The 12,211-nt window shown below is 43.0% G+C and overlaps 2 protein-coding genes across 4 annotated transcripts in view; one reads left to right on the top strand and one right to left on the bottom strand.

Annotated features, from left to right (window-relative positions):
• The window catches only part of DUS2 (dihydrouridine synthase 2), a 31,040-nt gene extending 21,409 nt beyond the window's left edge, over positions 1-9,631 (bottom strand). Inside the window, exons 1-6 of one of the 3 annotated variants that reach the window (XM_052795733.1) lie at positions 9,523-9,631; positions 8,957-9,096; positions 5,251-5,296; positions 3,616-3,707; positions 2,672-2,715; positions 1,799-1,863 (exon numbers count right to left, since the gene is read on the bottom strand). In XM_052795733.1, coding sequence (XP_052651693.1) covers positions 1,799-1,863; positions 2,672-2,715; positions 3,616-3,707; positions 5,251-5,296; positions 8,957-9,096; positions 9,523-9,631 — 496 coding nt within the window. Of the gene's footprint in view, positions 1-1,798; positions 1,864-2,671; positions 2,716-3,615; positions 3,708-5,250; positions 5,297-8,956; positions 9,097-9,143; positions 9,501-9,522 lie in introns of those variants that run through there. The other 2 variants (XM_052795736.1, XM_052795734.1) reach the window with 2 other exon arrangements.
• DDX28 (DEAD-box helicase 28) lies at positions 9,630-11,965 on the top strand. The gene has a single exon (XM_052795732.1). It carries the CDS (start codon positions 9,630-9,632, stop codon positions 11,256-11,258), a length of 1,629 nt encoding a protein of 542 aa, XP_052651692.1. The 3' UTR covers positions 11,259-11,965.
• The last annotated feature ends 246 nt before the right edge of the window (positions 11,966-12,211 follow it).

The following is a 12,211-nucleotide window of genomic DNA, read 5'->3' as shown; positions in this document are numbered from 1 at the left end:
CGAAGATACTAGGACCTGAAAGATGTCCAACATTCTTACACACCTCACATGCTCCAAAGGAAAAGCAATCTTTGTGATGGAAAAACATCAGCCCTCTCTTACATACTCTATGTACCGTCATTAAGGCCCTTTGGTTCTTCTGTTCCAGAACTCCATGATGTAGTCTGTCCTTTTATTTCTTTAAGGTAATGTGATCTAAAATAAACCCTTTTCAAGTAGTTTTATCAAAAGATATGTTCCATTAATGGAAAATAAATCCATTTAGACAAAGCATTCTTTTTTCTTGGCTGAAAAACTGAGAAAGGAGGATGATATACTTATGTGGACTAGAGTCTGTACAATGTCATGACATCATGCAAAGTACGGGTATGTTTGGCAGTGTCAGCTTTGGCCTTTACTATTCCCCATTTTAACAACATTGCTTTCATGCACCTGATACCACATTTCAATCAGCCATGTATTTATGCGCCAGATAGAATTCTGTGACAGTTTATTGTATTTTTTTCTACTGTGAAAGGGGAGAGGGCAAAAAAATAGTTTTCCTTGGTCCACAGGCAACTTGGTTTGCCAAAAGAAAATATGTAAGTTCCATAAAAGTTTACGGTGATACTAGGAATTAAGGCAGATCTCAAGTTACCATTTACATTTGTGCTCTTGCTTTAGTAAAAGATCAGTAAAAAGCTTCCAGATGTAAAGATGGGTAACACAGAATTAGGAAGTAAAAGTACTGCCTATGTGGATATATTATTTTTTCTGTTTAAAGGATGAAGCATTACAGCTTCACATGACAGAGAACTTGCTCCAAATGCTAAAAATGCCAATGCTACAAAGACTAGAGGATAGAAAGTTTAAATGCAACAGCCAGGCTTCTTCCCTGGAATGAAGTTTTAAGTCTTTAAAGTTGGGAAGTTCCTTTTTCTTTGACAATAAGTGCAAAATTTCTCTTATCTATTCTGCCTGAACATCTGACATCAAAATGGAGCTCCATGGTCTAATTTACTGATACTTTATCTATACAGTAACTAGCTTAACAGTGCTAACAACCAGTTTGACTACTCTGTTTTAGCCACAGATAGTGGACTAGTTTAGAATTACATGTGCTTGACTAAAAAAATCAAGTTTTAACTGATCCACCCTCCTCCCACTTAAAACTGACCAAGAATTGAACTCAGCATTGCTACATTGCGAATGTTTACTTGCTCAGATGACAAACTGTGATTCCTATTTTTATTAAGGCTAAGCAGAACATATTTCACTCATCCAACAAATTAGTGACCTCAGGAAAACATAACCCCCCCCAAAACTAAACACTTTCATTTTATCCTGCCTTACAGAATTTACTTTGAAATGCAACATATGACATAGCCTGTCAGAGTTTTCAGAATTCTAAAGAGTTTTAGTGTTAACTTTGTACAATAATACAATTTAACAACCTCACTACGTTTTTCTCAATATTCAGTGGTTGTCCTGTCAGAAAATACTATCACCACTTGCTCTGTGGTACAAGTCCACACTAACCTGAGCTTACAAACTTCATACATGCTTACCCACTTAAGGATATGGTATGTTTAATTACACGACCAAACCTATTCTTAAGGGAGATTTCTAATAGACTATGTTATTTTACTGTATTAGGGCCATGACACTTTCAAGACTCTTCTGTTTATTGCAAAAAAATAAACTCAAGTTTATCTGCATGAAAATTTTACTGCTTGAATTTGTTCAACCCAGAAAACTTGAACATGTATTCCACACCTCTAAGAAAGAAAAAGCTTATTTAAGAGTAACCAAAGTCCACTTGCCTTAGTAGAATATTCTTTTGGGCATCCCATGTTGATATCAATACCAGCTACATCACTCTCTCTGAAAGAGAAGAAAGAAACAATTGAAATATTTTTCAGCATATTAGAACAAGAATCAGAAAATAGACATCTTTCTGGGAAACTTGTTCTATCATCATTAAGGCTTAAATGAGAATTTAAGGTTAAGTTTTCATTTGAACTTCTGAATTTTTAGCTTCTCACTTATATAAGTTACATATTTATTTTAACATCAGTCTAAAGATCAGTCTGTCCACAGGTTTCAATGACCAGTGTTGTGCAGAAGCTGCAAACACTCATCTTAAATATGTTTATATAGGATTAAGTATATATATGAGTATATCTACCACTAAATTCACCACTGTCACTAAAGCAAGTCCTATTGAAACGTCCATCTATTTAAAATGGAGGCTTAAAAACACCTTTTAAAAAGGTTTGAAACACACTTTTCATTTCTGCACAATACTTTATTGGGGGTTTCAAACCACAAACAGTAGGAGACATTTTCAGGCATATTGGTCGTACTTGCAGCTGGGCAATACCCAGGGAAATTTCATATTGGAGAGATCAAGGACACACTGCACTAGCAAAAAGCCATCAAGCCCAGTATAGGACTTAGGCAGCTGCTGAGCAAGAATTATTTTAAATAGAAGTTGCAGTTACACCACTATACCACTGGCCTTTTGAGATGCTATACTTTACTGTGCAGGTCCCACAGAACTTTTCTTGGTCCTATCAAGACCTACCTTGATCCTCTCAATCATAAAAAACGGTCTTCCACAATAATTCCTCTCTACAAAAAAACCCTAAACAAACCCATGGTGGGAAGGCGGTGAGAGAAGATGACTTACACAAGCTTAGCTACTGCCAGAGCTCTTTCAGCATCTGCTGAACCCTGTTGGTAAAACAAGAGGATTTATAACTATAAAACACCATCAAATTAATTTAAAAAAATGTGCTCACTTGCACACGTGTATAACTATATTTGCCCTCAATGTTTAGTATAAAGTGACAGATACCCATCCATGGCACAACAGACAGCTAAAGCATGTAGATTCAGCCACTGGAGAGGTCTGTCCACCCTTTTAACCTACAGTAGTATCAAATGTTCTTAGCCCATCACCATTTGATATTTATTTATCATGTTCTTAAGAAGCTCCACTAATAACAATTCTACAAGCAGCCTATTCCAGGGCTATCATTACCACTGAAAAAGGTCTTTTTAGTATCTGATGCAGCCCACACTTCTCCCTCCCTCCAACTCCCATCATCTCTTGTCCTACACAGAGTGGTCTAAAAGAGCAAATTACTATCTTTTTCTCTCCAGCAGCCTTTAATCCATTTGTGCAATGTTAACGCACAGGTTAATCCTCTCTTATTAACACTAAACAATGCCATTTTTTCAGTCGTTCCAGTGAGACTGTTTACTGGACAGCGCAAGACTTAAACACGTGATCAAACATCAGCATAATTTATTTCTGGTATCGATATGTTCAGAAATACATCAAAGATACCTATTACAAGAAGAAGCTGCTGTCATAGACTACAGTATTCATGTTAATCACCTCTTCTGAAAACTGCTGTATGGAGAGCTTACAATGTAGCATCTTGATCACATGTGTACCAACAGATTAGAAATTCTGCAACACATTTGGTGTGAAACTCTACTTCTGCCTGAAGCATCAAGAAATTGATAGTCTGCAATACAGAGAGCTGCTTTAGACTTAGATTAATATTACTAGCACTACCTTGTTTAACTATGTTATCAGAAGAGTACCTGTGGTTGGTTTCTTACCATTTGAAAGACAACACGGTGCCTCTCCCTTTCACAAGTTCTGAAAACAACTCTTTCATTAGGCGCAATGAAGTCCACGGTTTCAAGTACTTCTATATGAAATGAGAAGCAGATAAAACAGACAAAAATTATATACAAATGTAATCACAAAGGAAGTCATCTGACTATGTAACTTGTATATAAATGAAATGCTATCAAATAAGTCTTCCATGAACAGCAGAACTAATGGCACCCTACCTCCTAAACGTCCTTGCAGTACATTTCTTGCACATTGGTGTTTCCCTCCCATAGTACTCCCTAATCATTCCCCAGCCTGTTTCTTGGGAAAGCATCAGCACCAGAACAAATCTAATGATGAATCAGCCAGAATGAACATAACGGTACTATTTTTAGGAAGGAGCAGGAGGGCAAAGTAGATTTGTAGTGGACTTCCATTCCCCAGCAGGGACATACAAACAGCTGTTTCTCATGCCACTCAGCTGGGGAGGTCTCAAAGATATCTTTTTAAGAACTTGTCTGTGAAAATCGTGTTAGGCCAGATCTAGCCTATGGACCTCAAGTTAATAAAAGAATGATAAACAGTGAGATCTTGTATGTCTTGCTTCCTTATTGAAGTAGACTAACAGGTGTGTATATTATTATGTCACAAACAGCTAACATTTATAAAGACTTATGATTGGAAACTGTCTCTACTGCAGTCCAAATGAATTTGTTTCCTGGACGCTATCAAACTTTTCTTGAAAAATTAAAAGGCTTTGTAACTAATATTAGTAGTTTTGTTCAGGAAATTAGATTTCATATTAGCACATACACATGCAAAATTTCTGGGGAAAAAAAAAAAAACAACACCAAAAAAACCCCAAATCAAAACAAGAGTTCCTTACTGTTTATTCTTTATTATAATAGCATACAAAGGCAGTAGAGAGCCTGAAGCCAGTACGCAGAATTGAGGAGTGCTATCTGTTAATTCCAATTTTATTATTTGTCTTTTTAACACACATAAAACTAAAAGCTTTAACATTTTCAATAATGCACTGGAACATTAATGTCCTGTCTATTCCAGCTACTAGTTTCTTTCACCTGCTGCCAGGAAGCATAATGCTGAAATATTAGTAATGGATTTCCAATACTAATCCCATTTTTCATGATAAAAAGAGAAAGACATACTTCCAGAAGCTAAAATTAAAGTATTTCACTTTAGAAGGCCTATACCTGCACACCCAGTAACCTGACCTCTGTCAAATTGTTTAACAGAAACCTCATCAAATCCTTGTAATAAACTAAGTCAATGGTGGAGAAAGACTTTGCGTTAAAGCCCTAAAAAGAATAACAAACTGTCAGTTACTAATACATTAGTCCTATCCTCCAAAAACATTTATGGTTTTCCTGAGGGACACTAACTGAACTATTGAAATTCCTTAAGAAAGGAAACTGAAAGTTTGAAACTGTAGAACAGCAGACAGGTGTAAGAAGGTAGTACTTCAAAAGCTTATTTTAAGTCCCTAGACACAGTTTAGAGAGATTATATGTCCTGATGCCTCATTGTAATCACTATAAAATTACTTCAGAGAAATAATTATCTTTTAACTTGAAAAAAGAATGCTTAGATATTAACAAAAGAAATGCTATACTTGCCATTTATAACCCTCTTACACTGCAGCATCTTTATATCAATCAGCTCCTTAGAAGAAAGAATAAAAATATCTCAGTGAGTTGAAGTGTTTAAACTACCCAGCTATAAACAGTTCCCATTTTATTAAACAAGAATATCTACCCAGGGATACCAAATACAGAAAAAGAATGCAAATGAAAACAAGAGTTTAACTATGCAACATGCTCAACTGAAGTTTCAAAACACAAATTGAACATATGAACATAAGAATATTATATGTTTACATAGTTCTAGAAGAACCATTTTGTTCAAGTACCTATCTAGCAAGCTGGAAACAAAGCAGAATGAGCCACCTAGAGTGGAAGGGGAAGATAATGTTATAGCAACAGACCACCTCAAAAATTAATGTAGATTTGTACTGGCCAAGCACATAGGTGAACAAAACAGCGGTATTAGGCTCTAAGACTTCTTTACCCTAACCCTGAGTTTTAACAGTTCTCTACATTTGTTAAAAGAAAAAATTAGTCTTTGTGTTGACCTTTACTGGAGAACGAACATACAGTCATCATTCTTCTACAATTGATGACTTTCCTTCAGAAGAAACCCAGAACTTTAATCTAGATATACTAGCTTAACTGCAGATTTATGTAGTTCAATTTATTAAGGACACCATTTGAGTCCTTTTCTCTTATGCATCTCATCAACTTGATTATAGGTGAGCTTTAAGACAAACTGACTACCTTCAATTGACAAAGGGCTACAGCTTGAGCCAATATAACTTGTTAGCTGCTGTGCTGGTTTTGGCTGGGATAGAGTTAATTTTCTTCCTAGTAGCTGGTACAGTGCTATGTTTTGGGTTCAGTATGAGAAGAATGTTGATAACACACTGATGTTTTCACTTGTTGCCAAGTAATGTTTAGTCTAAAGTCAAGGATTTTTCAGCTTCTCCTGCCCAGCCAGCAAGAAGGCTGGAGGGGCACAAGGAGTTGGGAGGGGACACAGCCAGGACAGATGACCTAAAGTGGCCAAAGGGATATTGCATACCATGTGACTTCATGCCCAGTATATAAACTGGGGGGAGTGCTACTGGGGGGAATCAAAGCTCAGGAACAAACTGGGCACCGGGCTGTGAGCAATTGCATTGTGCATCACTTGTATATTCCAATCCTTTTATTATTGTCATTTTATTATTGTTGTTATTATCATTATTATTTCTTCCTTTCTGTTCTATTAAACTGTTCTTATCTCAGTCCATGAGTTTCTCTTTTTCTTCCAATTCTCTCCCCCATTCCACTGGGGGCAGCAGAGGGAGAGTGAGTGAGCGGCTACCTGGTGCTTAGTTCCTGGCTGGGGTTAAACCATGGCAGCTACCGAAATAAGTATGCAACTGTTATTCCAACTGTTATATAAATAGAGAAAAAACCCCACCATACTATTGTGTTAGTTACTTGAAGAGGTTTAGTCTACTATAGACTCTTTGCTTTAGCAAATAATACAAGGTTTAAGACCTCCTGATTTATAGGTAAGGGATAAACAAGCAATACATTAGGCTAATCTCAACCTGTTTGCAGTATACCATAGGTCTCATGAGTAGTGCTTTTAATTTAAGTTTTTAACTAATACTCCTTATCAGGTACTGTTCACATTAAGTTCTGAAACAGCTTTGAGATCCAAAATGTTAAGGGGACTGGGGGGAAAGGATTGGAAAACAAAAGGATAAATCAGAAAATGAAGTTTTACCATACAGAAATGAAGTTACAAAATGCAGTTATCCAGGCCATTCTGTTGCCAAACAACTGCAGTACAGCTGCCTACAACAACTCTATTTTATACTAACTTGTCAGTTCTTAAGAAAAACCTACATAGTTTTTCTGATAAAACCCATTAAGACAGCTATCTAACTGCAAACACTAATCCATGTCAAAGGCATATTAACTCTCCTGTTTCTCAACAGCAATGTGGAAAAAAGAAAAACCAATGTAGAAGACCTGATTTTTGAGGTGAGATGAGGAAAACTACAACAGGTTTTTAGCTGTAAGAATAACCTTCACACTACAAGTTTTGTTACATGCTGCAACTTGTTAAGTAAGTTTGAGGGTCTCTTCTTTTGAGGTACTGTTTCTCTGGAATTGGAGCAAAAAGTGTGCGTGAAAGACAAACTGCTTTAGCTGTACAGTTTATGCTGCTGGATTAAATACCTTCTCATACTCTGTGACTTCAGCAGTAAGCAAAGCAATACCTTTGTGCATGTGGTTTGTTGTGGTTTTTGGTTGTTTTGGGTTTTTTTTAAAGAAAAAAAAACAACACAACAATTTCTACATTACTACCTTCCACTAATTTCCTGTACAACGGCCCTGTCAAATCTGTGGTTAGTGAAATGCAGTAGCTGCTCAGTAACAAGGTTCTTTGCTACTACTAATAAGCATAAGGGATACTGGAAAAGTACAAAGGCTGTCTGAAGCCTGACTCACTTTAGTGTTTAAGACTTCTAGATTTTGTAACTCTATGCTTGTGATTTCTCTACACATGATCTACAGTTAGCCTCCCAGAGAAGGAAAAAAAATATATTCTCGCTTAATCCCATGTAAAGCAGAGAGGTCAAAATTCATCAACTGGGAAATTGATAATTATTGTTTGTCAAAGAAGAAAAACACCTTATTACTCCCAATTTTATGACAGGCAGTGGTAACTATTCTACTGAATTTTGAGATTTTTTTTAATTGAATCATCCAGCAATAATTACTCTTTCACACAGAGCCTATCTAATAAAATACCATTTGTAATTCTAGAAGCTAGAGACAAAATGTGAGCTGTGGCCCAGATAAAAACAGCATATTGTCTCTCTGAGAACAAATCTTTCCTTTCATCTCCCCCAAAAAGGGTAGTGAGCTAACTCACAAGAAAACAGCTGTGAAGGTTCCAGGACAATGTCATAAATGACTGATTCTGACAGTTTGTTTCAGTATGTTCTATTGCAACAGATCAAACATTCTCCAGGAAAGCCAGTATTTAAGCCATGTTTACATTATTTTTAACCCTTTACTGTTTTGTTGTTTGGATGGGTTTTTTTTAAATCTTGGCCGAGTCATGTAACTTGTAACAGTGCCTACATTTGAGAGGAGCTAATAATAGCACTGAAGGGGAAAATGGGAATACTGATGCACTGCAAGGATAAGGATAGTGAAGACTAGCAGTCCTACCAATAACATCTGCACCAAACTGGAGTCTCAACTTCAGGCAGCTTTAAGAAAAGTGGTTAAGCAACAAGGACAGCAGTGCTGTGAGGAGTATATAAGGATGCCCTGGGTTAGCACAGCAGTAATAACTGGGTGAGAGGGTAGGTCAGCCTAAAACTTCCTTCAATGGTATGACTCTACTCAAAAAAAACCAAACCAACAAAAAAAACAACCAGAAAAAACGCAAACAAACAAAAAATCAGAAAAACGCAAGAAAATCCAAAACACCGTGGAATGTGAGGAAATTGTTATGGTGAGTGTTTTGTCTAAATGAATTGAAGTTACTGAACAGTCTTAAAATATGGTTTTGCCATAACTTGAGGACTGCTGAAAGAGAAATGCCTTAAGCCATAGAGATTCTTTTTTCCCCATTTTTCTAATGAAAAATATATATAAAAGGAAAAAGTCCTATGATAAACAAAGTCTATTTGTACTTTTCTTAATAATAATAGTGTTATCAGATAACACTGCCTCATCTGCTCATCCTTCATACCTCACAGTACACGATATCAGCACCATAGTCCAGAGCAAGAAGACGCATTGGTAATGTTCCCACTCGCACCATTGGAGCCAGGATCTTCTTTCCTCTAAAACACAGAGGCGTGTTCACCGTCATTCCTGTTGCGGTACTAGCTGAAAGAGAAAATCAAGGAGCATCGCCACGGAATACAGTTTCCTACCCGTAAACGCCCAGAACTTTCCTTTGGCGGGAAGGGGGAGCTGGGGGAGTGCGCGACCCTGTCAAACCTGACAGGGTTCCCTTGGTAGCTGGCAGGCCGGCTGCTCCACCACTGCCGTCTCAACTCCCGCGGCCCTGGCGCCACTTGCGTGGAGCCGTGAGAGAACTCAGCGGCGCCCTGAGGCGTCGGGGCGCCTCCGGCGGCCCCGGGGGGGGGGTGCTCCCCGCCGAACGGGCTCCTTCCCCGGAGCGAGGGGCGCCGGGCCGCCTCTGCCAGAGCCCCGCAGGGCTACGTTTGCTCCCGCGGGGCGCGGCACGGGCGAACGTGAAGGGGCCGTCGCCGCCTCCTGAGGTACCAGCCCCCCCGCCGTGGGACTCACCCTCCTCGCGTGGCTCCGCCGCGGCTCCGGGGGGCGGGGGGAACCGGGGGAAGCGTCTCTTCACGGCGTCATCGGGCGGCGCCGCCGCCGCCACGTGAGAGGCCGCCATGGCGCTGAGCCGCGGCGGAATGGCGGCTCCCCTCCCGCTGCTGCTGCCGCGGCGGCTGGCGGCGGGCGCGGAACCCCCCGAGAACGTGGTGCGCGTCCCCTGGGCCCTGCGGCTGCGCCTGCAGCGGGGCGCGCAGCGCCGTCGGCGCGGGCAAAAGGAGGCGGCGGCGGCGGCACCGGCACGGCCCGGGAAGCTGCTGCTGCGGAGCCGGCGGCCAGAGTTGAGCCAGCCCCGCTGGCAGACGGTGGGGCGCTGGGAGCGGCCGCAGCTAGTGTCGGCGGGCTGGAAGCACAGGAAGGCCTGCGGGGACTACTTCCAGCTGGAGCCCTCACAGGACGCGGCTCCCGCCCTGCCGGCGCCGCCGCCGCCTGACGCGGAGCAGGGCCCGTCCTTCGCCGCGATGGGGCTACAGCCGGCGCTGCTGGCCGGCCTGGAGGGCCTCTCCATCGGCCGCCCCACGGCGGTGCAGCGCCTCGCCATCCCCGCGCTGCGCCGCGGCCGCAGCGCCCTCTGCGCCGCCGAGACCGGCAGCGGCAAGACGCTGGCCTACCTGCTGCCGCTGCTGGGCGGGCTGCTCTCCCGCCCCGAGGGGCCGGCGGAGGCGGCGGCGGCGGGGCCGGCGTCGCCGCGCGGGCTGGTGGTGCTGCCTTCGCGGGAGCTGGCGGCGCAGGTGGGCGCGGTGGCGGCGGCGCTGTGCCGGCCGGCGGGGCTGGGGGTGCGCGGGCTGACGGGCGGCGGCGCCGCGGGCGGGCTGCGGAGGCAGCTGCGGGCGCCGGGGCCGGGTGCCGCCGTGCTGCTGGGCACCCCCGGGGCGCTGCGGGAGGCGCTGCGGCGGCGCTTCCTGGCCCTGGGGCGGCTGCGCTGGATCGTGCTGGACGAGGCGGACGCCCTGATGGACGACTCCTTCACGGAGGCGCTGGAGGAGATTCTGGCGCACGCCCCCCTGGCCGCTGGAGCCCCCGGGCCGGCCGGCCCCGGGGAGGCGAGGACCCAGGTGGTGGTGGTCGGGGCCACCTTCCCGGCAGGGCTGAGCCAAACGCTGGGGAAGTTCACTGACGTGGGCCGGTTTGTCACCCTCGCCACCCAGAGCCTGCACCGCCTGCCGCCCCACGTCCAGCAGAAGTTTGTCCGCCTCAAAGGCCGGGACAAGCTGCCCGAACTGCTGCAGCTACTCAAGGAGCGCCCAGCGTCCGGCGGGGCTGTTCTCATCTTCTGCAACAGTGCCAGCACTGTCAACTGGCTGGGCTATATCCTGGATGACCACAAAATCAAGCACCTGAGGTTGCAGGGACAGATGTCGGCAGCTGCCAGAGCTGGCATCTTTGCCTCCTTCCAGAAGGGTGACGTGTCTGTCCTTGTCTGCACTGACCTTGCCTCGCGGGGGCTGGACACCAGCAGCGTGCAGCTAGTGGTCAACTATGACTTCCCAGACACCCTGCAGGACTACCTGCACCGCGTGGGGCGAGTTGGACGGGTTGGAAGCAAGGCGCCTGGAGCTGTGGTTAGTTTTGTCACCCATCGGTGGGATGTGGACCTGGTGCGGAAAATAGAGACTGCAGCCCGGAAGAGGACAGGTCTCCCAGGCATGGACTCCTCTATTAATAAGCCTCCACCTAAAGGAGGTTGATTCAGGTTGCCAAGCAGTAATAAGTGGCCTGGTAGGGACTAAGCTTGAAGTGATCAAGGCAGAGGGAATGAGCTTCTGTGTGTAAACTAGACTGAAAGAACAGAGAATTGAGTTTCAGAACCAGGTGATCAGGTTAACTTTGTGCACTGTTCTGGAAGCTGCAGTAGTCATTTCCATAGGCATCAGAACTCGGGGCTTTCCAAAAGGAAGCTAGTAAGTAAGTAAGAAAATGCCTTTGGAGAAGACTGAAGAATGATCTCCTCAGTTGATTTTGTTTAATTTTGTTGAGACCTTTAACTTGAATTCAAATCAGAATGAGAGTGTGCCTGTATGCTATGTAGGTCTGTTGCATTTCATTGCTTCCCACCAGCAGCAGCTAAATATTCATTACTAAAACTTAAAAATTACTACTGTGGCAGGAAAAAAAAGGAGAATGTTTTCCTAACTTTGATAAAACTTTGACCAATTACAGATACATGTAGAAAGACTAAAGGACAAATTATATTTGATTTTCTTGTGATGCGGCAGTTCATTCAGAGAATTCTAGACCAGATACCTCTAAAGTTTGGTGGGAACGAGAAGGCACAATAAAGCTTGAGGCTTTTTCACTGTCTTAATTTGTCATTTTATGGTTACCTTTCACTGAGAAAGGACATCTTGCTGCTTCATGTTCTGTTAAATAATAATAAAAAAAGCCTTTAAGTGTTTTCTGCTCATTTTTTCTAGATGCTATGGTGACATGTCCAGTCTCTGAAGTGATTGTAAAAACAACAAAAAAACCAACCCATCCAAAAAATGTCACCTGTTGAAGGAAAGAAGTGTGTTGACTCATAGGTTCTAATGGCTCACAGGTAACAGAGTACAAGATTTCTTTTGAATATCGTGCCATTGTTCTTTTCTGCTTTAAACCAAAAGAACTAAAGCGAGGCTGAAGTTATTTCATATCTAGCTGC

This window comes from Harpia harpyja, chromosome 9 (genome assembly GCF_026419915.1).
Source record: "Harpia harpyja isolate bHarHar1 chromosome 9, bHarHar1 primary haplotype, whole genome shotgun sequence".
Taxonomy (NCBI): Eukaryota; Metazoa; Chordata; class Aves; order Accipitriformes; family Accipitridae; genus Harpia; species Harpia harpyja.
Note: the sequence above shows the minus strand (reverse complement) of the source record. Positions and strands in the feature narration are given on the sequence as shown.